Here is a 27,229-nt window from a genome sequence, read left to right on the forward strand (position 1 = left end):
TTTAGTCAGTAAATGCGTCACATATCTTAAGAGAATCAAGCTTTTTACACTGCTATGATTAAAATGTTATTTTATTTACCAGTTTAGATTTTGATCATAATTGAATTCTACCTTGGATTCCTATTAAGCAAAATGAAATTAGAAGAAAGAAATGGAAATAGGCTTAATCCATTACAATTTCAACTAATGCTAGTTGTAGTTTTATGTTCTCATTAAAAAAAATGATAATTTGAAGTGTAACTTTGGGGAAAATTGACATTTTGGCCATTTTATGTATTTGAGTCATTCAAGAGTAGACCTTGCCTTACATAACTATGACATGACATATGCTGCCAATTTAAAGTCTCAATGGGGGTAGTGATTACCGATTCTTACAACTTCAAAATTCATAACTTTTCTATTGTTTGTCCGATATTGTTATCAACTTCTCTAATTTTTCTTTTTCCTCTGCAACAAGTTTTATATGAGTTGGATTTTATTAAGGTTTAGTTTCGACAGGTCGTTTCACTTCAAATGCTTATCCTATTTGGTTTCCTGTTTGCAGTTGACTGTGATTTTGAGGTTGGCTTCTGCGACTGGAAGAACGTTGATGGAGATGATTTTGATTGGATTTGGGGAACACCAATCTCATCACAGGGAAAGGGTCCTCAAGTAGATCACACATTAAGCACAAACGCAGGTAATTGACAAAATAAAAATGTTGTTTAATGTAAAACAAACACTACATGATACGATCCTAACAGTAGTTTTTAAACTGATTGAAAGTTTGTGCTTGTGCTTGAATTCTTAATCAACAAGGCCACTGTATTATTTGATGAAATCGTAGGGAAATCATACAAGATGGTTTACTGTAAAGCAACCTATGTAGTCAATAACATTGTATTAAGTACTAAAAAGCATTTGATGTGGATGAATAGAATAGCTACCCAAATTCACGATACTCCATTTCAAGGAAATCAAGAAAGGCTAACAGATTTTTTTTCCCTCTCGGATGGGAACTTTGGTCTGTTTTTTCATCGATCTCCAGCTGAATAATAGCAAAACTGAATTCATAGCTCTTTGTTCTTCTGCCCGCCATCTGCAATCAATATCACATCTCCAGCTTAATGTTAATGGTCAATGCATCCCCATCTCCACTAAAACTACTGTTCTTGGAGTATGCAGTGATAACGTGTTCACACCGTCTGCTTAAGTAAATCAGGTTGTCCGTAATTGTAATTATCATGTCAGCAATTTGTGGAGGATTCGTAGATTCAATGATCTTAAGACATGTCACCATGCTGTGCGAGCACTTATCCTTTCTCGATTAGATTACTGTAATAGTTTTTATACTGTTTTGTCAGCAAGAGATAGAAGAAAACTTGAGGTTATACAGAATCGTGCCGCTCGTTTAATTTTTGGCTTTGGATCCCAAACTCATACTACACCCTTACTTAAGGAACTCAACTGGCTACCTCTATTCCAACGCATTTATTTTAAAGTCTGTTTATATGTATAAAAAACTCTAAATCAATTAGCACCTGAATATCTTAATAATACCATCAAAGTATACACACCCTCTCGTAATCTTCGTTCAATCACTGACACATGCAGACTCTGCATTCCCTTGTCAAAACTCTCCTCTGCTGAAAAACCGTATGCTGTAGCAGCTGCCAAGACTTGGAATGCTATCCCTCTTTCAATAAGAAATGCTTCCGGTGTTCTTGGCTTCAAATCTTCCCTTAAGACATACCTTTTTCCTCAATAATTAATATTTCCCTTTTTCTCTTGAATATTGTAGTAATTATTGCAAATGTTAAATTGTTATTCCTACTTTGTACACGCTATGGTACTTTATGTTTTTAGCGCCTCTAGATACCCATTATTATCATCATTATTATTGTTATTATTATTATCATATATATATATATATATATATATATATATATTCTTGGCTGGTGTTATATCAAAACTACAGGTTTTTTTTTGCAGTGTGTGATTTATAGTCTGCGAAAATGAAGGATCCCACTGAAAATAAAGCTTGTATACTGTGGGCTCCCAAAAGTAAGATAGATAGGAACATCATATAAACTATAATTTTTTTCTAAGGAATTGTCTACTACACTACACTTGACAGCAACTTTCCTCATTCTATTCTTTTACCAGGTCATTACGTGTATGTGGATACTAATGCGAATAATGTGGGTGACACTGCTATCTTATCAAGTCATGATTACATCCACACCGGTCCAAGATGTGTATCATTCTATTACCATATGAGTGGGTCTGGTCCAGGAACTCTGTCGGTCTATAAGCAGGATGATGGAGAGCTGTTTGTTAGTCCCAGCTGGACTAAGAATGGGGATCAAGGGGATAGATGGGTCCATGCACGGGTAGAGATTGTACCGACACCTGATAAGAGCTATAAGGTAAGTTCATGTAAAGCATGAGTGGATTATGAACTAAAAATTTTCGGGGGTACCACAACAATTTTAGAGGGGGTCTACCTGAATTTAGGAGGGGGATGCAGAAAAAAAAATTGCCAAGCAAAAAAAAAAGGTTATCCAAAAAAGGTGGGATAGGACCTACCCCCCCCCCTTCTTCCGCCACCCATGCTTTAAGGTGTTTTCAAAGGTAAGGTTGGTAACAAGGCCTAAAGATGGAATCATAGTTCTATTATAGAGCTGCCGTTATTTCAATGGAAATTACACAAAATAATTTCTCATTAAATAGTATGAATACATAACGTAAAATGTATAACATGACCAAGCATCTCTTCTTAATCTTCTTTTTTATATTCTTCTTCATTTTCTCATCTTTTACTTAAACTGCTCTGTAAATCAGAAAGGGTAGGCATCCCATCCCTTTTTGTAGCATCTTCCCTACACTTCTCTATTTCGATGCCGAGAGGGTTTTTTGTCACAATTCTACAAAATCTTGTTAATAGTCTGATTTCAATATATATAATTATATACTTGCGTTTTACCTAAGTTTCATATGTGACCAGCAACCCCAAAACCAACAATAAGTCTCCAAAGTGATTTTGAGTTATTTAATAAGTTTGAAAAAGGTGTAATAAGCTGTCATATGATATATTTTATTTTTTATATATTCATTATTTATTTCTTTATTTATTATTCATATATTATTTATTCATTTCTCATATTTATATATAACTTGTCAAAATTTACCGACACAATTTGATACTTGACGATGTGGAATATGAATATATGAATAAATACAAATAAATAAAAAAATATTCAAAGAAACGTAGCTGGAGTTTTAAAAAAATTAAGTGTAAAATAATGTTTGAAGTTGGGGCTCACTCAAGCAAGAGATATGCGTACTGTGCAGTATCAATGAAACTTCCAAGCAGTTAGCAAAACAAGAACATGTTTAGAAGAATCCTGTTTGTGAAAAAAAAAACCTTTCGGCATCGAAATAGTGAAATATAGAGGGGACGCAGGAAACAAAATTGACATGCAAAAAAAAGGTTATCAAAAAAGCTTAGGTTATATTTTGGCAGCATGAAGAAGAAGAATCACCAAGATTTCATTTTGGAGGCCAAATTACTATTTTGGCTATTTACAGAGAACCTTCCCTGTTATTCCATATTGTCGGTTGAGGTGGTCACATATGTATACTTATATGTCTACGATTATGTATGTGAATTGCAAATCGAAATAGTTCTCAAAGTGAACCCGCTGTGAACATTCACGCTGTGGAACTATCTTTATACTGTTAAATTTGATCATTTGTACAGTGTGAATCACTCCTTCACATCGCCCAATATGCGAATACACTGATCATTCCCGCTGTAGAGATAAAACAGTATGGAATACATCGTGTGATATTGCACCAGGGGTATAAGCATGTCATCCTTTGCCTCAATCAAAATTAAAGTTGTTTTCAAATATTTTATTTTTCCTGAAGATCTACATTGAGGCTACATCATCGGGTCCTTCCTCTGACAGCGATCTCGCAATCGATGATATCAACATTGGCGACAACATTTGCCTTCCCGAAGGCTCATGTACATTCGAGTATGATATGTGTGGCTTCGTCAATGACTACGTGAATGATGACGGACTTGACTGGTTTAGAGCTAGCCGTACAGGATCAGGCGACACTGGACCTTCTGTTGACCATACCCTACAGACAGGATATGGTGAGCTCACAATGATGTTGCTATACATGTATAAATAAAACACACATGGGAAAAAATATTCAAAATTTTATGCAACACTGTTTGCTATAAGAATATCACAGTAGTTGTTTAACAGTTGAAGCAACCATGTTTAATTTATTAAGAATTAAAGATGAGGAATAAAACTTTGTTGTTTCAGATTTCAAACAATTGTATAATAAATTAAACAACATTTTGACTTTGCATCAGCAAGTTCTTTAGTAATATTTGACTAAATAGGAGCGCCTTGGGCACCTAACAATATAAATAGCCTATATTATCATTATTTAATTTATATTAAACGACCCAAGCCAATGATAGATAATTTTGATTAAAATTTCGAATTTTTTGAAATGCCGAATCATGATTTTCATTCATCTTTTGCAATTTCAGATGGTATTTCAGGATATCAAATACACACATGATGAACCCATGTTTATATAGGCAGTAATGTCAATCACTAAACTCAAAGTTTGTCGATAAATTTACTTGGACAATTTTAATTTCCATGCACTCAATTAAGAGCGAGAGCTATCCCATTGGACAGATTTACACATTTGATGTTTACCTGTATGGGTAGTTTAGAAGGCAATAGGCATGATAGGAGTGTTGGTAGTATGTTTACTAATAACTGAGAAAATGACTCATGTATTTTAGATTAGATAGCAATATGATTCCTTGTTATTCTATTATCTACACTCATCTGAAAAACATGACTGAAAAGTCGGATCGGTCAGTATTACCTGAAGAAATATTGGATGTGTAGAAAGAAGAGTATATGGAATTGTAGTTTTAAGTATAACGTTATTAATATCATCGTAACCAGAACTTTTTTAAAGTAAACTTTAACTCGTTTTTTTTTGTATTCATTCAGGTCATTTTGTGTTCATCGAGGCTTCGTTCATTACACCAGGAACCAGAGGTTGGCTACTCAGTGAATACTTCCAACCTACTCCAGGTATGATATATAATGGAGGCAAACTCCTTAGATAATGAACAATTTCCGACTGTAATACAGATTGATGAATCATATTATGTTAATAATAATAATAACTAAAGATTAGCTATCATTGACAGGGTTGCGCTCTGGTTGCACTCTTTTCAGCTCTCCATATTTTGTTTTGATAACTTGAGAATTTCAGACTCGATTTTTTAATGGTTTACATCAGTTTGAAGAGGAAGTCTTAGTGAAACTGGTGGAGAAATTAAAAACTTACCTCATGAGAGAAGCATTTCCGTAACTGTTGTGTTATAACACCTATTATTATTTTGACCACCAACTTTAACTGATTGTGTATTTTTTTCTTGTTAATTTCTTCAATTTTTGTGTATTTGTTAATTTTATTTCTGCTTTATATAAGTTGTGCGCCTTGAGTTTCAACGGCAGATATGTGCGGTATACAAATCTTTTAATTATTACCATAATTACAAATGTTACTATATTTTGACTACACAGCAAGGGCTTCAATGTGCAATGTCCAATGGTATGATATAAGTGAATGGTTATTAACTTATGTAAGGTTTGATTAATCCAGGAAAAGTCAAATTACGATGGAAAATTAAATCTATTCATCTGGACTTACTTTGATTGAAACAGACGATTTCCCGCCAATTCATAAGAGCTGAAGAAGCATTCCGGATCGGACGTGAAACTGTTCTCTGTTTCAACCAAATTAAATCCAGATGAATAGACTTATTTTTTCCATCGTAATTTATCATCATTTTAAATTATTGCCAATTTACTGATTGATACAGGTCGATGCATGGAATTTTGGTATCACATGTATGGCAACACAACAGGTGACTTGAATGTGTATTCTTCCACTGCTACAACCTCTCCTAAATTGCTGTTCAGTCAAAGTGGTAATAAGGGTGATGTTTGGTTGCAGGCAAAGGTAGATGTCGACTCGACGGAGAAATTCTGGGTAAGTAGGCTATGGCGTCCCCTGAACACGCTGTAGTCTGGTGGTTAAGTCTCTTGTCTGTCGATTCCCAGTCATACTGTGTTTCCTTCCGCAAGAAAAATACCCACGTCGCGCTGCACTCTACACATGTGAGGTGAAAGGGTAGTCGGCATTAAGAAATCCTTGAAAGCCAGAATCCATGCCTGGAGGCAGCACGGCTAAAGCCTTTCTAACAGAAATACATGATTGCACTGCGCAATTCAATTCTCGAATTTATTTCATTTCCATTTATTAATACTTTCAATTGAAAGTAAATGCGTATACGGTTAACAAGATGACAACATAAGTAAAAATCCAATACATACGATAATACAGCAAAGCCAAATGATTGCGTATGTTTGGTGGAAAAAATACAATTTCAATTAAAATGTAAAGCTGTATAATCACGGGAAACACTAAACACAGGAGGCCATGCGTTTAGAAACTGCCGTAATAAGCACGTTATGAATCTTTTTTTGTAAATATTTTCATTAATTTTACTAATTGTACTGTCTCTTTTTTCGTTCAATTGCCCAAATGTATGACAAAGATTTGTATGTGTGTTGTTATTACCATACTAATTTGATTTTGTATGCAAGTATTCAAAATGCGATTAGAAAGGCTTTTTTAATATATATTTTACACGCTATATAAAATTTTCATATTAATGTCATTATTATAAACTACACAAATGATACTATCTTTTATGATCCAGGTTACCTTTGAAGCTGTGGTTGGGTCTGACTATCTCAGTGACATAGCTCTAGATGATATGTTCTTCCATCCTTCTATATGTGCTATCACCATTGCCCCACCCTCGCTATTTCCACCTACATATCGTAAGTTAGTTTTCTTTGTTCTGCCCCGTCTCCTTTCCACCCCTGTATTCCTTGCTAAACGAACAGAGCGCCACACAATGGCCCATTTACCGTAGCTTAGATTAACCTATACATCTCTCCAAAACGTTCTCTTATTTGATTGGTCCAAATCAGATCACATAATATTCAGGGAATTGCACTCTGACGTCATACCAAATTCACTTTCCTTCCTGCAGTCTGACGTCGGAGTGCAGGATGTCAGAGTTCAGGATATGCCAGGTCTGGAGTTATAGAGACTTATCTAGAATGTAGATCAAATATAGCATTCGGGGCAACTAATTAACATCGGGGAGAGGGGGTTGTATGAAACAATCAATACACACATTCTTGAGCATAGAGGACCTATATAATAAGCTCTGTGCTCGACTTGCCAAATGCGTAGCGCACTCGGTCCTCCGGACCTCGGTGAGCATTGGTTCTTTCCTCACATAGTTCATTATTTGGCTGTGCATGCACTTGCTTACGTGCATTATTTGTATACGTTACCATGGTATTACTTTGCTAAAATTGAAGGACAACCAAAAGTGAATACTTCTTACTCACATCACACATAGTGTTATTGTCTTTATTTAATTAGTGTATTATTACTTATTATTTTTATTAAGAATTGTATTTCTAAGGGGTGCAGGTATATCATACTTTCTATTTCTTACCTAAATGAGCTACATTTTAAAGGATGAAACATTTCATACACTTTTGAATCACTATCCGAGTAATTATTGTTCTCAGTGTGGTAAAAGAGTTTCTTGTTCGTTTTGTAGTTCCAGGAACACAAACTAATAGCAATAGTACATTTCAGTACTTTTAAGATAATCATCATATAATATTCAAAATGCAATAATAGAATTAAAAAAATGCACACAAAAAGGAAAAGAACACCCGCTAAGGCTTTTTTTTCTAAATCGTAAACTATTCAGCTTTTCAAAGTATGAATATTCCAAAGCAAACATAATTATGTAGTTATTCTCAGAAGAAAGCCAATGATTTGAATTAGTTACTCTAATGATCTATTTTTCTAGCACCTGATACTCATGACTGTGACTTTGAATCTGATTTCTGCACCTGGAATCAGGATGTTAATAATGATTTTGACTGGATCAGGGCTTCAGGAGCGACAGATAGTGCTGGGACAGGACCATCTTCAGATCATACTATAGGAGACCAAACAGGTAAGAAAGATTGGAGGTTTTTGGATGAATGAGTCAAACTTTTGAAGAGGTTAAAATGAAATAATGATAAGAATGATGACAACTGAATTTTCCCAGGGTAGCTACTTCAACTGTTATGCCACTTCCAATCATGCCAAATATAATATGTTGTTACATAATAACATCATATGCTGGAAAGCGTTTTGAGCCAAATATGGGAAAAAAGCGCCATTAAAAACTGGCAATTATTATTATTATTATCATTGTTATTGCTGTTATTAATACTTTTAATATTATTTGTATGATTATTATTACGCTCATCCATTAGCGCTCAATAAAAAGACAGAAATTCTTGTTTAAGTCCTAGGTATGATTCTGAAGGGGGTCGAACCCAAGACCTTCCGTTTGGAGCAGGTGCTCTTTCAGACAAAAACAACCACATTAATATCAAAAGTTGGCAAGTGGGCATTTTATCTCCCCCTTATCTAAAATACGATGTGACATGCCTCTGTGGTCATTTAGCAGGTGTCCCAGTGATGCATCTAAAAACACTACCTGGGGCTACTTTGTATTTCATTCCTTTCCATGTGGCTTCTTTGAAATGTTGTTCTTCTGATGTTTGTTTTGTTGTTGTGTGATGACATGTACCTTATGAATTATTTGTAATGTTTTCTTTTTTTCTTTTTACTTGGATTGTTTCTCTTAATTTTCTATGATGTAGGTCCCTGAATATATGGTTTATTTCCAATTCGTCTAATGTCAATTCGTCCAATTGCCATCTCGTCTATATCATTTGATCCACCATCAGTTTTTCCACTCACCACATGGTCTACTTTTTTTAGTCTAATGGCATTCCGTCTAATAACCAGTTGGTCCAAAATTCCTTTAGTCCATATACCATTTGGTCTAATCATGCAGCTGTTATAGCTCCATGGTCTCATTAGACTCAAGTGTTAATTGTGCAAAATGAATAAAAAGAAAATAGGTATTAGACCAACTGGTTGTTAAACGAAATAGTAATAGACGAACTGGTGATTAGACTAAGTGATTATAGGACCAAATGGTTATTGCACCAAATGGTTGTTTGACGAAGTGTTGATGGACGGAATGGCATTAGACTAAATGAAAGCACACCATGTGGTGAGTGGACGAGTTGGCAGTGGACTTATTGGCAATTTACCAAATATATGGCACCTCCCTTGTTCTCTTCCCAACTGCTCTTGAACTCTACTGTGTCTAACATAACCATGATTCAATAAACGTTTAAAAATCTTATCAGGTTATTACATTTACATCGAAACATCCGATGGAAGTCCCGGCGATGTTGCCCGGCTTAACTCTCAGTTCTTGAAAAACATCGACGATACCGGATACTGCATGGAATTCTGGTTCCAAATGTACGGCCAGCACCTGGGCGCCCTCACCGTCTATGAGAAAATAGGTGATACAGAGAGCCCTGTATGGACAGAAACAAATCCAAGAGGACCACAATGGAACCAGGTTCATCTTCACTTTACAGATTCTGGATCGTACACGGTAAGTGTATCTGTTTCCCAAGTAGGCCATTATTCGATTCATGTATTTCCTTTATAAAAAAAATTGTAAATATATAAATATAAGAGATAAAAATGCAACATTTATTCAACCAATACATATACAAAATGTGACCAGCCACCCAAAGCTATTACGGCATTTCTTCCACTATAAATCGAATATTTGAGTGAGTTACTGTTGATCGATTGTGACAGGCTACATATTATATCAATGCTAAGGATGTGTGGGTTTTCTGAAGTTATAAAAAAACTCATTAAACACATTTAATTCTGAGCGACCTATTGTTGGTTTTGTGGTGGCAAGTCACATATGTGCAGATGAATTGATAAGACCAAGTTAGATTTGAAAATAGAATTTTGATATCATTGTATACATTGTGCATAATATGAATTAAGAAACAAATCAAAACTAGGATTTGAAAATGTGCATTGGAAAGGGTAAAAAACTTGATAGATCGGATGCACACTTTATGCACCTGTCTTTTATAACTGTGTTTCTTCCTGTTTTAAAGCAACATACATGTAGAATAGTATTGTTAGGGAATATTAGCCGTCCCATGTTTAATTTATAGAAGGAAGCAACTTTAATTTTTTTGATAAGATTGACTTATTTTCTTGGTTTGCTCTACATGATTCTTAAGGAGTTGGAAAAAGAATAGCTCAAGATTTTGTAAAATAAAATTGTTTCAAAATTTAGTAAATCCATATATTTACACAATTACACATTTTTATAAACGAAGAAACTTGTTCAATTGAATTGCCTTTTTTAGTTCGTCAATATGACCTATCTTTCCTATTTCATACCATGTCTGATATTCCTTTAGAAAAAGGAACAGATCCTACCAGATACCATCATTATTATCATATTTTGAATGTGTTTACGTTTTTGACCAAATCTGATTTCCATGTTGTAATTTCAGGTAATCTTTGAAGGCCAAAAGGGTTCAGAAGCCTTGGGAGACATTGCCTTGGATGATATATCGTTCCATCCGGGCAACTGTCCTACACCAAGTAAGTAGAAAATTTGCAACATGTTACAATAATAATAATAATGATGATAATAATGATGATGATAATGATAATGATTTAAATAATGATGTTAATGATAATAAAAATATGATAATGATCGTATTATTGCACTAGGTAAGTAAGAAATGGGAAATATGTTACAATAATACTAAAAATGATTTTGATAATAATAATGATGCTAGTGATAATAGGAATAATGATAAATATAATAATAAAAAATAATAGAAAAAACGTTAATAATAATAATGATAAAAAAATGAGAAGAAGAAGTAATCCAATATTTTATTGAGTTTTTTATATTGACAGTGGATGTGTCTTTCAATTTTAACCCCCCCCCCCCGAAAAAAAGAATGTTTGTTGAAATAGTTATGTTGACTTGTGTTCTGTAATATCGATTTCTTTCTTCCTAAAATAGATAATAGTAATCTATGCATTGTGCATACAATATTCAAGTAAAATTCTGCATGCATAACCACATGGTTAATTTGGGTGTCGTCCGTACTCCTATGACGAAACGATTCATCAAGTTACAAGTCAATGAACAGATTTTGAATAAATAGTCAAACAATTCCTAAATAGTGTATACTTTTCTTACTATCTAATTGATATTTTTTAGATTATCGGGAGAATAGAATGGCATCACTAATGCATCATTTCTTTTTTTTTATCCCATCCTCACATTCCTTTTCATATTGGTTTGTTTATCCAAAGGTATGTGTGATTTTGAGAACGGAGCATGTTACCTGAGTCAAACCGAACCAGATCAATTTGATTGGCAGGTCATTCAAGCCAATTCAGAAGCAACAGCACCTACCACAGACAATACCTACAGAACTGATTATGGTAAGCCAAATTAAAATTATTGATCCTGAAAATAATAAAAATGATAATAATAAATTGATGGCAACCGGGCCCCCATCTTTTTTATGACTCAAAAATATAGCATAATCCTTTGAATGACTGTAAACCTTAATTATAATTTATTCCCAGTCTATGTCTTCATTTTATGAGTTATTTATCTAATTTAGAGTATACATGTACAACATCCTGATACTGACTACTAGATGATAATGATATAACCAAAGCAAACACTCTTTCCCGTTAATTTAGCACTCATGAAGCAAATGATAATAATCATTAACTCTTGATGAATGGTGGTAGTAAAGAGCCCAATGGCAAAATGATTTAATTTATTTTTGTTTTAAACAACGTAATTTTTCATCTAATTTTAAACCTGTGTTCTTCTCCTGATAACATAATTATATTATGTGACCAGCCAACCCTAAACCAACAAAAAGTCGCATTGGAAGGTACTCTGCAAATAGCAAAAAAAAAATAATATTTGGTTTTCAAACAGATCTAAATCTAGATTACTAACTAATCTGAAAGAGTAATTCTCTTTCTTTTTACTGTCAAAACTTAATGTTTTAAAGTTAAATAAAAGACAAGATACATGTAAATGAGTTTCTTTGACACAGTTTTTGTGGACTGCTTGGAAGTTCCATTGGCACAGTGTGCCCATCCCATGCTTGACTGAACTCAAGACCTTGTTTATTCCTTATTGTTTATTATTATTATTATGGAAGTCATACACATCATGGATAAATGCACAAAGTTGACAAAAAGCAAAGTCTTAAAAGGTTTCATATAACTTACTGACCAAGCTGTTATAAAAAAATTACATTTGTATAAAAAAAACATCAGGAAATACCCTTTCTTTTGCCCGTAGGTCATGTATTCTATGCAGACATGACTGAGCTGACTTCAAATGACGATGTAGCTATTGTGGAAACTGGTCCCCTTCCTCCAACATCCAATTTGGGCAACTGTTTCCAGTTCTGGTATTCAATGTTCAACTCCAAAATATGCCAACTTCAGGTAGGTTATATGCGAGAAGAAAATATAATATTTTAAATTTGCCATTAAACAATCGTAACTGAAAAACTTTGTCAAAAAAGGGCAAAGCATATCTGAAAAAATATATTTAAAAATTCATCAATTAATAAATAGATAAAAAAAAATAAAATGAATATATAAAAAGATGAATAAATAAATGAATAAATAAATAAGTGAATAAATCAAAATCAGAAAAGGAGGACCAACATTTTCTCTTTAAACAAATTCTGACAAAACTAAACCAAAATCATGAAATTTTGTTTTTCTTATTTTAGAGAAAAAACATTTCCCCTCAAACTCCACGCCCCAAGCCTCAGATATCCTCGTAACCTTTACAACATATTAACAGTGTCACGTTGTAAAGTCAGTACAAATTTATATTCAAAATGCATAACCTATTCTAAAAGGACAGTTCAAAATAGAAATTCACAGTAAAATATAAGGTAAATGTACAAACAAAACATTTATAGAGGTAGTACAAACATATGCAATGTGATCAAACATTGGTTAATTAATTCAGCTGCATATGCCATCATGAAAATTTGATACAGTGGAAAATATATGCATGGGTTATGTTAGTAATATTGCACAGTAAATTATGAAGAGAATTATTAGCTCTCTCGAATAAAAAAAAAATTGAGCTAGTATGCATTGGTTATATGTATTTCAGACATGGAGCATCCAAGGATATGCTTCGGCAGGATTATTTCAGCACGTACTTTAGGAATATTTGATGTTATTTTCAAAATGGAATAACCCAAATATATTTTATACAGGTGTATAAGATTCATGCTATGAGTGGAGAAGTATCATTAGAATGGGAGATGAATGGTATAACCCACGAGGATGAATGGCATGTTACGGAAATAAATCTCAATAACACTGATGATCTCTTCAAGGTATGACTCGTTTTCTTTTTTGTATTGGTCTCCTTTTTTCCCTTCTCTCTATTTACCTTCATATTACACTTTTTATTTACCTTTTATCAGAGCTGCCGAACTAATTGGACAATAAAAATCTCTGAAAATCCTATTTTCAACACAAAAATCCTATTTTTGCCACTCACATGTCAGCAAAATTTCAGAATGAAATCTAGCTTACAAGTATTAAAAATAACCACTAAATTTAGATTGTACGTACTTGTGCACTATTACATGTAGTTTTTCTCAAAAAGTGAAACAGAACAAACTTTTTTGCATGCATATAATACACCAAACGTATCACAGAATTCCTAAAAATCTTATTTTATCGAGATAAATCCTATCCATTCTCATGCAATAATCATACAATACAAGTTAAAATGCTATTGATTGGCAGCTCAGTATTTAGCTTTATATTCTTAACTACATCTGCTGTCCAATCATTTATACAGTAGGCGTAATGTTTGCATTTTTGTACATTGTCAGTTACAAAGAATATCCCTTATCCACTTTTAGTCTGTCAATACATGTATGAAGCTGCTATTTCAGGTAAGAGTTTAAAATCACCATCCCACTAACTGGATGCTGCTTGATATTAATAATAATAACAAAAAAAATATTTGGTATTTATATAGTGCCTAATCAATTAAAATTGCTCTATGCACTTTGTCCAAATTGCTCTTCAATATTACAGTTACACTACAACAAAAAAAATTTGTTTTCAAATTTCTATGATCACAATTATTCATATCATTATTTATATTTTTTACATTGTGTTTACTTTTTTGCTTATACTTTTTACACCCAACTGTGTGAGTTTCCATGCAACATCAAAATGGTACTTTAGGTACATCATAGAGTACCTTTTAGAATCGACTTATGACTCTCTTGTTCTATACCGTTGCAGATCCAATTCCGAGCCGCGAGTAAAGACTACACACAGAATGCTGCCATATCTCTGGACGATCTTACTATTTCATCCGCCCCGTGTTCCCCATTCGGTGACTGTAACTTTGAGACAGGTCTCTGCACGTGGAAGAATGAAGAAAGGACTGATGATTTTGATTGGCAGCGGATCCAGGGTAGGACGCCCTCTGACGGTACTGGACCAGGCGTTGACCATACCTTCGGGACGCCTTATGGTAATGTTTTTAAATTCTTGTGTACTCTAAAATCGCTATAAGAGGGGCCTTCCTTGGAGCTTTTCCTCCAGCATTTCAGAGCAAACCGTGAAAATGAAAAAAAGGCAAAACTTAACCCCCCAAAATATGGACTTAATTTATACTCACAATGGCAAGTAGGCTCATGGTTTGTTGGAGTTTGATTCTAGGTGTTGTGAATTTGATGACAAAATAAAGTTTATAATTACTCTATATGACACCGATAGTCCGATACTAAATAATATAATGTCATAATGGCATGGGAAGGAGTAAAATGAACCTTTAAAAAAGTATTGTGGCTTTGGTGTATTTTGTACAACATGGATTTCAGCTTTGGATAGTGCACTTCAAATCACCATAAACGTCATCAATTGCTTGTTATAAATTATCCTTGGAGCATTTCATTATGTGGTTTTCTGTGATTCTAATTATGAGTTTACTCTCTGCCAAGCAGATGAAAGGGCTTTCAGTAGCTTATAACATCTGTTTGAATAAATCATTGACAAAACTTTCCGTAAATGCTTACAAGCTTTTAATATTACACTCAAAATCACAATTCACCTGTAATAATAATGATAATTAATAATTAACATGTACATGTATGTACATAACGCTTCATATTTTCGTTTCAAAGCGCTTTGAATTATAATTATTATTACCCCAGTCAAAGGATCCATCACTGTTCCACACATAAAGTGCACAATCTCCACTCTCTGGGGGGCATCCTAGCCAGGAAGCCCTTTATTTGTGCACATATGCCAATCTAAGACATTGACTTTCACATCCTACCAGGAACCCATTTAACACCTGGGTGGAGAGTGGCAAACATGGATCAGTGCCTTGCAAAATGACATTAGCGTCGGGTGGGATTTGAACCCTCGACCCTTGCTTTAAGAGTCATGTGACTGAACCACTACACCATGACATCTCCAATGCTAATTGATTGCTTGTCTGTTTGATGGCTTGGCATTGCAGTGTGTTGTCCTCACCTTTCTTAGAAATTCTACACTTGAGGAAATTGGAACCTACAACTAAACATGAAAAGTATAATTGTTTGTTCTTTATGTCTATTCAGGGACGTATATATACACCGAAGCCTCGGGGCAGACACAAGGACAGGCTGCCACCTTGAAGTCAGGTGACTTCCTGGCCTCACAGAAACTATGTATGGAGTTTTATTACCATATGAATGGGGAAGGTGTAGGCAATCTCAATATCCAAACTCAAGCAGATACAGCCACTAAGGTCACGACGTTGGAGACACTGAAAGGCAACAGGGGCGATGTGTGGAGACATGATACGGTAAGAGTGTGTAGTACATGAGGGTTATCTGTCCTCATGTTGCCCCTGAAACGTATGTCCATTAACATTGTACTATATGTAAATGTGACTTTTTTTCTTAGTGAGACCCTGTTTTACTTTTGAAAAAAGAATCATGGTTTGTGTAAAATTGCAATATGTAATTCCTTTACACTAAGACACTTCTATGCTTGTCATTTTCGGGGGCCAGTTGTGTCCATGTCTAGTATGAACAATAATGGACTGAAGATTGAAGAGTCCGAGCGGTCCTTTTCAGGACCAACACTAGTCCAAGAAAGATACATGGTGTACTGTGAAACATGTTACACTTCTTTGTCATGGAAAGCTTCAGAAGTCACAATAAAGGACTGTGTTTTCTTTGTGATAGAAACTATCTGAAATAATGATGATGAGACAGTGTTTCATTCAGGTCCTGGGGAGGATCTTACGAAAGTACTTGTTGGATATTTTATTTGACAAGTTCTCTTTATCTGGCCATTACCATAGTAACAGTGCTTCTAAGCCAATCAAAATCAAGTTGTCAGATCACATATCTATGTGATGTTATGTCATATTATGTTGATGAAAATTAATGCTCCCTGGTATGAAGTCCCTCCCATTTAATTCCTTCAGTATAGAAAGGCAGCATAATTCTTGCTGTTTTATCATGATCATCGAATAACTCACATTTTCCCTCTCACGTTGATACTGAAGATAAAATGCAGACAGTCAACACTTTTAAGAGAAAATGTGTTCAACGTCATATCTTGTTATATGTCTTTGATAAGCACCATGACACAGATAGCTGTAGTGTATTTTTTGCAGGCTTCTGTTTTATCATCTTGCAAATCGATTCTTCAAAAATTACTTCGGTTGTGTCCATGCTGAAATGGAAGAAGTAGAAGGAAAGAGAGTGATGAACTTTATGACTTTATTTTTTCAAAGTCGTTGCGTTAATGAATAAACAGATGGATCTATCAGTTTTATCACTATTCCTGTACTAAATTGATCTTTTATTCCCGTTGATTACAGATAATATTGAATCCCATCAAGGATGCTTATTCGTACCAGGTGATGTTCCAAGCTACGGTAGGCTCATCACACACCAGTGATATATCACTCGATGATATTGCTTTCTATTATGAAGAATGTCCAGGTGTGTAATAGTCTATTATATCCCCAGTGAGATATTCATCTATATATTACCTAACTCAGTTTGTTATCAAGAAGAGGAGAATGATATCCGTGAACTTGTCACCTTTTACTATATTTTTTTTTTGGGGGGGGAGACAATTTGTTCTATGGTGGTAATATTTTTCCCTCGGCAATAAACCCTTGAAACGCCACTAGCCCCCCCCCCCCCCGACCAGCCCTTGGTCCATCCCTGAAGTGGACATAGATCCTAGGTTTACAAATTAAATTATTTTCATAAGCCCAAAAATCATCCATTATATAAACATTTATTTTTTTCCAATACGATATAAATGCATCCATGGTAAGAATTGTTGACTTTTCACCAAATATTTTTAACACAACTAAACCCCTCCCCCACCACCTCAATCTAACTATAAAATATTGAAATTTCCCACCGGAATGATATTAGTACAAATGGTAAGATGATATAAGTGGCAGTAACCATTTTCAACCGATTTAATTGATTATATGATTTCAAAGTATGTTTGAACAATACCTACATTTGTCACTCAAGTCTTTGTACAAATAGAATAATTAATACCACATAAATAACTACCATCTTATCACAGTCTAAATGCGTTTTTTTTTGTAGCCGATCCAACCGACTGTGATTTTTTCTGTGAAGACCCAGCTCAGACCTGTATACCTTATACACAATTTTGTGATTTCACGCCTCACTGCCCAAATCAGCACGACGAACTAGACTGCGGTATGTATATTTCGATTCATATCATTTGACTGATGATGGTATCTAGTAATTTAAGATTGTCTGTTGGTAGCTTTCATGGGGCCTGACGAATATAGGATGTGATCAGGTGTTTGTTATCAAACTGAGTTAACTAATTGTCAGTATGAGTCTGTGATGTCGATTCTAAATAATCATATCATGGAGGAGTAGTGGTTCTGACTCTCGCCTTGTTAACAGAGGGTCGTGTGTTCGAATCCTGTGTCCTTTGGCAAGGACACAGGTTGCCACTCTCGACCCAGGTGCTGAATGGGTACCCGGTAGGATGTGAAAGTCATTGTAGCTTGTCCAGTACTGTGTGCACCTCACAGGCGACTGACTGGAATACTCCCAAGGGAGTGGAGGATGTGCACACATTGTGTGCGGGAATGACTGATTGAATCCGATGACCGGGGTAATAATATATCTGTAAAGCGCTTAGACACGTCGTTCCGATGTATTAAGCGCTATATAAAAGCGGATTCTTGTCATTATCATTATCATCATAAATTGATCGACATGTCTTACAATTTTTAATTCAAATAATTGAAATGTGCATTATATTGACTGTATATTTCTCAAGTGAATATAGCGCATTTATGAGAGAGCTTACAGAGGATAAGCTTATGAAGCGATTCCTCGCATTGTATTCCCAAGCCATCCAATGTATCTCAGTCTAAAGTTTTGACAAAATTTCACACTTCCATGACCCCTTGGAGGCAGTGGGTTTCCTGTGGGGTGCTGTGAGTGATATTTTTCATAGTCAGCACCTACGGGAATTCTGGTAGGTGTGGCAAAGTTGATAAATATAAGGACCTACATTTACTTGTCAAATTTCTTGGAACCACAACGACCTTTATCAATCTCGTAGTGAAACTTTTTTTTCGGAGTGGGGAGGGGTCAATTTTCTTGGGACCAAATGACTCATTTTTATTCAAACTTTTTTAGTCAAATTTACGTCCAAATCCTTGTAAAACTTGTTCCCAGTGCCCTGCTTTCGCCAAGGTGCATTTAACTGCTGTATTTATTTACTGCTTATCTGTACATAGGATCAGCATGTACATTTGAACAGGACACATGTCGCTGGTGGAACTCTGGATCCAGTGGTTATAAATGGATTAGACACCAAGGAGCTACACCAGATTCTAACACCGGACCTGCATATGATCATACTACACTAAGTGCTGCTGGTAATATATTTACATTAGCATCCTGTGTTAAACCCAAGGTGTTGTCTTTTATGTATAGACTTTAATAGAATATTGTGTTTGATATTGAGATAAGATACTTCATTTTATTTTTTAGGGTGAATTTTTTTCAGTATTGTCTAGAACATGATTTGATTCTTTGCCTGCCACAAGGATAGACCCTCCTGGGTCACATTGAATTTAAGGTGTATCTTTATGACGGGTTTGGCACGGACTATGCTAATTTATTTCACAAAAGCTTTTGATTGGTTAATTTTCACGTAATATTCTGTACACTGTACAATGCAATGTACATATTAACATTCGAAATGTGTGTATGGGCATTATAATAAATTCACTCCATGTGTATTGTGAATGAAATGCCACTGAGTCAAAGTTGGTGGTTCGTTGTATATTTATAGTCCAGGCAAAGTGTATAAAGAGTTAATAATTGCATGCAGGGAAATATCAAAATATACTCAGCATTTCTTTGTACATCCGACCCCCATTTTCCACTTGTTTTACTTTATTTCATGAAGTAATGAAACCATTATAATTGGTAGCATTTCACCTTTCATATGTGAAGCACAAAGTGGTGACAGATCATTTCAGGAGCTCCCTCATTTAGAGGGTTTGATGTATATACTTTATGTGATTGTCCTTGTGCGTTTAAAATGCCTATAAAACATGCACTTACCCTATAGGTATTACCGGATCATAATCGAAATAGGCATATCTGCTCTCATTGGCTATTCTTTTTAGGTTTTCTGATACTTGAAATATGATATATCTGCAGTTTGTTATATATGGCACATAATTACTGGACCCTAATCGCAATAGGAATATCGGCTCTCATTGGCTATTCTTTTTAGGTTTTCTGATACTTAAAATATCATATATCTGCATTTTGTTGTATCTGGCAAATAATATCAAATGATCAATCAATGAATAAATAAATCACATCACTTTTTTTTCTTTTCCATATTAGCTTTCCTGGGCTTTCCTTTTTTTTTGTAAATCTGATACTAAAAATATAGTTCATTTGCGTTTTGTTATGCTATACCTCGCAAATAATATCAAATGATCAATCAATCAATAACTCACATCACCTGTACTTTGCAAGGCTGTTTTCGACTCGCCGTACGGCCAACGTAGAGCAAGTGTGACTGCGACATTAGAGATATCAAGGCTTCGTCTTACACAGAGTTGCGATTGATTTGTATTTGCATTTTGACATGTTATACATGAACCTGGCAAATAATATCAAATAATCAATAACTGACATCACCTGTACTTTTTCATGTTTTTGCAAGGCTGACTTCGACTCGCCGTACGGCCAACGTAGAGTAAATGTGACTCCGACATTAGAGATATCAAGGCTTTGTCTGACAAAGAGTTGCGATTGATGTGTATTTGCATTTTGATATGTTATATACATGTATGTACATGGCAAATAATATCAAATAATCAATTAACATATCACATCACTTTTTATCTCTTTCCAAGGCTGGTATATGTACGTTGGAACCGCGCCTAGCTCTGGTGCTGCCTACGCTGTATTCTCCTCTCGTATGCATAACAACGCTGCAGCAACGTGTGAGATTCGATTCTGGTATCATATGTACGGTGAAGACATTGGTGTCCTGCAGCTATGGATTCAAGAGGAGGCATATCTAATGCTACCATGGTTTAAGGAAGGTGATCAAGGAGACTATTGGCACGAAGGAATCGCAGGGATCGGCAGAATTCCTGGTGGATTCAACGTAAGTTAACCCTGTTCTATTAAGCCATAAGAAGTTACAAAGATGATGACATGATTACTTAGTTTATCCTTCGTACCACTAACTATAATTACACTAATGCCTCGAGCACCTAACAAGGTGATGGCCATGTGCGCTAAACAAATACCTCGGGCCTTTAGCATCAAAATTTTTACCTGAGAAAACTATGGTAAAAACTGAAAACTAAGGTTAGTCTGATATCTGCCATTGACTTTAACACAGGACAAAAACTCTGGTAAAAACAACCTGAGTTTTCTCAGGTAAAAGTTTTATGCAACGGGCCCCTTACATTATCATTAAAGATGAATCCTCAAACTGGGCATGACCCAGAGCATACAAAAAGGTTATTATGTCAATGACCGGAATTACCGTACGTGTTTCACCTCTTAAAACATAGTGTTGTGTCAATTATGTAACTACATGTACAATGAATGGCACATCTGGTCGGTGAAGAGGAATCTTCAGTTCTACCATCTCTTTTTTGTGGCCTGTCGTGGACGAAAGGTACATGTAGTCATTTGGGGGTTAAAAATATTTGGGGGGCGGGGCTTCTCAAATTTCTTCTCAAGGACAATTTCAGTGACTCTTGGCATGCAAGAATACAAGACTTGACCGAACCAATAATTTATGGTCATTTTATTTAGTTTAAATTTGACAAGTGAAAACTTTGTACAAGAGCAACGATTTGCTTCAAAAAACATAATAGCACCTAAATGCTTTGATATACTTTAATATGTCATTAATCCGATATTTTTCTTGATTGTCTGTTCAAAATATTTGCATTCTTGAGAATTAACAAAAGGATGCAACTTCTTTTCGCATCAGGTGAAGTTCCAGTCAATTCGAACATTTGAAGTTCTTGGTGACGTGGCAATTGATGACATCAGAATGGAATCATGTGCTTTACCAGGTAAGGTTTTTCTCGTTCCTTGTCCCGGAGAGGGGCTTCTTATTGAAGTAAGTTGCAAAGAAGTAATCCCGCTCGTTCAACTGTTTGTAAAGTATAATATTTACCTATAAATTTTGGACTGAATGTTCATCCCTTTTTCTTTGAAATTATCCTTCAAACTTTTTTGTAAAGGGGGTTGTAGACTTTTGAATATATGGTCAATGGTACATTTCAAGATTTCCGTAAGAAAAACAAATAATCTAAGTGAAGATACCTTCTTCTATCCAAATTTAATAACTTTGTTAATTGTTATCCGAGTTTGATGTAGTTTTGTGCATTTTTCTCAGTGAATTTTACTCTAGTTATCTAGATATAATATTTTCAGCTTGGACCATCCCTTTAATGGAATTGCCTAAGTGATAGTTACTGCCCTTGTCTAAGTCTTTATGATATTCATCATGTTTGTTGCAGTACCTCAAATAGAGGATTGCCAAGCCGATGAGTTCCCATGTGATAGTGGAGCCTGCATCACGAAGAGACGGGTCTGTGATTTTACGGATGATTGTGGTGACTGGTCTGATGAGGCTTCAGATATTTGCAGTAAGTTATTAGTGCTATTACATGATGAATCAGATCCTCACGACACGATTGGTCGAAACGTCACACGTGACCAGACAAAATTGTAAATGTTTTGAATGGCAATTATACAAAATTGTATTGAAGTAGTCAATATTATACAGATATTGACTAATGGGGTGTGTAATATAAACATTCTTTGGACCGCCGGAATTATATTTTCCCGAGAGGTTATATATGAAAATATGATCTCGAGGAAAAATATTAATCCTTTAGGCGGTCCAAAGAATTTTTTTTACACATCCCATCAGTCAATATCTGTTATATTAGATAGCCTTTAATGATGTAGATAAAAATGGCCTGTTTTTTACGATAGTCACAGTGATTGATGGAACTGGTTTAGATCTAGATGTAACTTTAGTCTACTACTACTCTAATGCAGTGAATGGCCCTTCTCTGATCAAATCAAGTTTGTTTTAGGCCTAGCCCTAGATCTAAGTTAGACTCCAGTTCAGATACTTTAGTCCCACATATTTTATTTCCGTTTAGTTGGTAACATCTAACCCACAAGAGAGCGCCATACACGTAGAAAACTATATTCACGGACCAGTTGGTCAATATATTCATCGAAGGTGGACCGGCTGGGAAAATACACGGATTTCGATCATATCACGTGACGCGCAATTGACCAATCGCGCTTGGTCTTGGCTATCTTATATAAGACTAAACTGACCGGAAAATAGATAAAATGTGCTAAGACTATAAGGGAATTTACAGTGCCGGCCGCGGGAAACGTCACGCCCGAGCACGCAAACAGCCTAGGGGGCTTTCGCGTCTAACCGAGGGTATTCAAGGGGAGCAGTCTAGGGCGTTTAGACGGGCCCGCGGTTTCCCGCGTGCTATATAATATTGGCCGTGCCCGCACTTACCCTCGGAAATCCGAGGGTACGTACATTGCACTATGTTTACATGTACATGTACTTCGATTATCTTGTGATAGACCATTATGTTTTTAAACTAGCGTGATCGGGATCTATTGTAGGTTGAATTTTTGATTTAAGATGTTATTTGTTTTCTTTTCTTTTATTCTTTAATTTCTGTTTCCCTTTTAATTCTTTTCCCTTATTATTTCTTTCCCTTCTTTCCTTCCCTGTTTCCTTTCCGTTTTTCTTCTGTCTTTGTTTCTTTCAAATAATGAAGGAATTATTTTTCTTTCTTTTCACCTCGGCTGGAACGTCGAAGCTATTATCGCAATGAATCTAAACTTTTCGACAAATAGATACATGCATATACTCTCGGACGAAGGCCTTCTCCGAGACATTTTTTCAGTGCTCATTTATCATTTCTTTTCTCTGGAATAGTCACAATGATCGTTGATTACGATACAACGTTACGACGTGTTTATGACATCGGTCATGCGCGAGGTCGACTCATGATATTTCACCGCCTCCTTTTTGTGCCACGATCTTTCTTTGATTTCTTTAAAGGGGGTTGTCGATTACGATCCGACGTTGGTGTGTTCTTTCGACATCACATCATGCACGGAAGGCAAGAGCCCCTCTTATTGTCATTTTATCTCATTTCGGTATTGATATTTTATAAACCTTTATCATAATAAGCTGGGTATATAGGGGGCCGGGGGGAGCAAAAAAACCCCTCTCATATCGGGGAAAATTGTTCTTTCTCACATCATAAAAAGTAGACGCGCAAAAAGCGAACCCCAGCAAAACTGGTTGTGCTCATCGATTTTTTTTTATTTGGTTCTTTTGTTATTGTGCAGTCTGAAAGAGTCTTGCTCCTCGTCCACGCCGACCCCTCTGCTTTGATCACATCCGCTTCCCAATTTATGACAGGATGTTCTTAGAAATGGGGGGGGGGTATTAATAATCTGATGCATCAACAACAATGAATAAGGATATTCTTTTCAATTCGGTTCAAATCGGGTCTTTAAAACCCCCACCCTGTAAAAAGTATAAATTTACCCCAATGTTGCAGATTTAACAAGTTTGTCTTTTTGCTAAAACATCTGATTACATTATCTGCTCTCGATTGCGGTGTTAGTTACATCGGTAGATATTCGGATTGGGAAGATAATAATAATTAACATAATCAAAGTAAAGATTACTTGTCCAACGCATTTATTACGTGCAATTTTATAAAAAGTTATAGATGGGTTTAAAACGAATATTAATATCCTTGATACACTTATATGATGATCGTCGAAGTAAAGATTAACCTATCATTTTTACGAACTGCAGTTTTATATTGATAGATTAGTTGGATATCATTTATGGTCTAGACATTGTTTCAATTATTTCATTTCAGTAAAACAATATTTTCCTTCGAATATATTTTGTTATATGAATTGGAAATGATAAAACGAAATCACAAAACCAAACCACAGCTTGGTACAATACATAATTCAGTGTTATATGGAAGATAAAAATAATAATACATGAGATTTGTACATCGCACTTTCCATCTTGATTAGATGCTCAATGTGCTCCAGAGCAGAACAACAAAACTATTTGCATATATGTAACTATGAAAAACTTTCCTAACGCATTTAGCTTAAATGCTTAAACCCAAGCAAAAGTATGTTTTTGAAAGCTACTATGACGTGTTGTATGGAATGGGTACTTAGCGAGTTAATTATCACTTGCCGACAAAGCAAGAATGGAGCTATACAAACCCTTCTTTTCTTTTATTAAGAATTTTAGCGGGTGCTCACGCAAACGCTAACTATCAAACCTAACTTCTTTTCGGGGAACAAAGGAGTTAGTCGAGCCAAGTTGAAGAATAAAAGCCCGTCCGGGTTCACCTCTATACAATATAGTCGAAAATCCCTTTAATCATCACGCTCGATATCCCCCGCTATATTTTCTCTTTCTCTCCCTTTCCCCTCCTTTTACCCCCCCCCCCCATTTATTCACTCTTTTCCTTCTTGCTCCCCTTCATATTTTTCTCCTTTTCCCTCCTTCTGCTGTCCCTGTATATATTTTTTTCCCTTTCCTTCTTTTTTCCCTTTCCTTTATCCCTTCTGTTCCCTTCCCCCCCCCCCTTCCTTTTCTGTGCCCCCTTTCACTCCTTGATTTGTTTCTCCCCTTTATTTTCTACTGCTTTCCCTTCCCCTTCTTTTGTAATACCCCCTCCGTTATATTGCGAAACAACAGTTTCTTGTATTCTATAGAAATGTATAAGTAGCTTAATTTAACATAGCATTATATGTTGGGAAGAGAGAATGAGTAGTTTTATAACTAAACGGTAAATGAAAATAAATTTGATGATGAGAGGTGCATATGAAAATGATGTCCACAGATAAACATCGGGAAAAGATGAGAGCTAGTGGTTGAGATAGATAAAGGTAAATCAGGAAGGGGATAAAAAATTATGAAAATTAGAGAGGGGTTCCAGTATTTTGATAATAGTCGTATCCTTTTCTTTCCCTTTCCTTGTTTCTTTTCTTAGTCCCTTTCCCTCTCTCTTTCTCGCCTTCAGTAACTTTTATCCCCGCTATTTCATCTTTCTCAATTTTCCCTTCCTTTTTAATTTCTCACCCCTTATTCCTTCTCTTTATCCTTCTTTCTTTTATTTGCCTTCCACCTTCCCTCTTTTCTTTCTATCTCACCTTCGCTTTTTTTCATCACCTCTGTTTTCTTTCTCTCTAGGTTCTTCTTCTTGTTTTAATTTCCCCCTTCCTTATCCCTTCTCCATTTTACCTTTTCCCTCTTTCTCTTCTTCACCCCCCCCCCCCCCTCTATTCTCTTTCTCCCCTTTCCCCTTCTCTCAGTCCGGGCTCCCAGTTTTCTATTTCTTTTATCAGCCTCTTATTACCTTTTGCTTCCGATTTGAAAGATAGTTTTCGAAAAGTTTTAGTGTTACAGTGCCGGCCGCGGGAAACGTCACAGTGCCCCGGGGATAGACGCGGGCGGTTCCCTAGGGCAATAATTTTCTAGGGGAGTGGACGCGGGCGTCTTCCCGCGTCCGCTCCCCTCAAATGCCCGCTACGGGCTACCGCGTCCGCCCTAGGGGGCACTGTGACGTTTCCCGCGGCCGGCACTGTACTATAGTTCCTAATAGCTACTAATTAGTTACTAATAGTTCACAAAATGGATGTGTATAGGGATCAATAGTTAACTACACGTTTTCATAAAATAGATAAGATATTAATGATACATGTATATATTTCCAAGGTCTGGACACAATGAATATAAAATGAGTCAAAAACTTATTACTATTATCGATATGCAAAGATGATACTGTAATCCCCTCCTAAAACGAAAGAATCATCATATTTCTATTATAACAGTAAGCATTCACACTATTCCAGTGTCGTATCTAGCATTGATGCAAGCGCATTGAATGTCTGATGATGTGAATGTATCCACTGTGATAATATATTTTGAAGAAATCGTAAACAAAACAAGGGAAACGGGTTACTTTTGGGATTGATTCTTGAAATATTTTGTTTACAATGTCAGTGCCACGTCTACCTTTGATATGAACACATTTTAACTCGGATTTAGATAGTAACTACTATATCCTCTGGAGAAAAATATATAATATATATTCTCAAATGAGAAAAAATAACAAACAGTATCCAGTAGAGTTGATATTGTAGGATCATATCTCCCTTAACCCTAAAAAGTCTGGGGGGCTGATTTAGCCCCTCCTCAACATTTTTCGCGATAAATCCACCGCGCGAAATTTTTTGACCGCGTCGCTCGCTGACTTTTTAATTTCAAGTCTCGCACAACTTTTGATACCAAAATTGTGACCCCCGGATACGCGGTTCTAAAATTATGGGACATTTTGTAAGTGCATGCAGACCTAAAATTACTCAAAAACGTGAATTAGTGTACAAATCCAATGCAAATAGTGTTCTTA

At 35.5% G+C, this 27,229-nt stretch overlaps 1 protein-coding gene across 1 annotated transcript in view; it reads left to right on the top strand.

Annotated features, from left to right (window-relative positions):
- The window catches only part of LOC121417879 (MAM and LDL-receptor class A domain-containing protein 2-like), a 38,675-nt gene that overhangs the window by 997 nt on the left and 10,449 nt on the right, over positions 1-27,229 (top strand). The window contains exons 3-22 of the mRNA XM_041611613.1: positions 545-679; positions 2,146-2,408; positions 3,913-4,147; positions 5,040-5,123; positions 5,921-6,090; positions 6,824-6,947; positions 8,006-8,155; positions 9,414-9,670; positions 10,608-10,698; positions 11,428-11,559; positions 12,446-12,594; positions 13,389-13,511; positions 14,440-14,674; positions 15,768-15,994; positions 17,024-17,147; positions 17,778-17,894; positions 18,959-19,099; positions 20,603-20,859; positions 21,703-21,787; positions 22,238-22,366. Of these exons, the coding sequence (XP_041467547.1) occupies positions 545-679; positions 2,146-2,408; positions 3,913-4,147; positions 5,040-5,123; positions 5,921-6,090; positions 6,824-6,947; positions 8,006-8,155; positions 9,414-9,670; positions 10,608-10,698; positions 11,428-11,559; positions 12,446-12,594; positions 13,389-13,511; positions 14,440-14,674; positions 15,768-15,994; positions 17,024-17,147; positions 17,778-17,894; positions 18,959-19,099; positions 20,603-20,859; positions 21,703-21,787; positions 22,238-22,366 (3,228 nt within the window). The remainder of the gene's footprint in view (positions 1-544; positions 680-2,145; positions 2,409-3,912; positions 4,148-5,039; positions 5,124-5,920; positions 6,091-6,823; positions 6,948-8,005; positions 8,156-9,413; positions 9,671-10,607; positions 10,699-11,427; positions 11,560-12,445; positions 12,595-13,388; positions 13,512-14,439; positions 14,675-15,767; positions 15,995-17,023; positions 17,148-17,777; positions 17,895-18,958; positions 19,100-20,602; positions 20,860-21,702; positions 21,788-22,237; positions 22,367-27,229) is intronic.

The sequence above is a fragment of the Lytechinus variegatus genome, chromosome 6 (genome assembly GCF_018143015.1).
Source record: "Lytechinus variegatus isolate NC3 chromosome 6, Lvar_3.0, whole genome shotgun sequence".
Taxonomy (NCBI): domain Eukaryota; kingdom Metazoa; phylum Echinodermata; class Echinoidea; order Temnopleuroida; family Toxopneustidae; genus Lytechinus; species Lytechinus variegatus.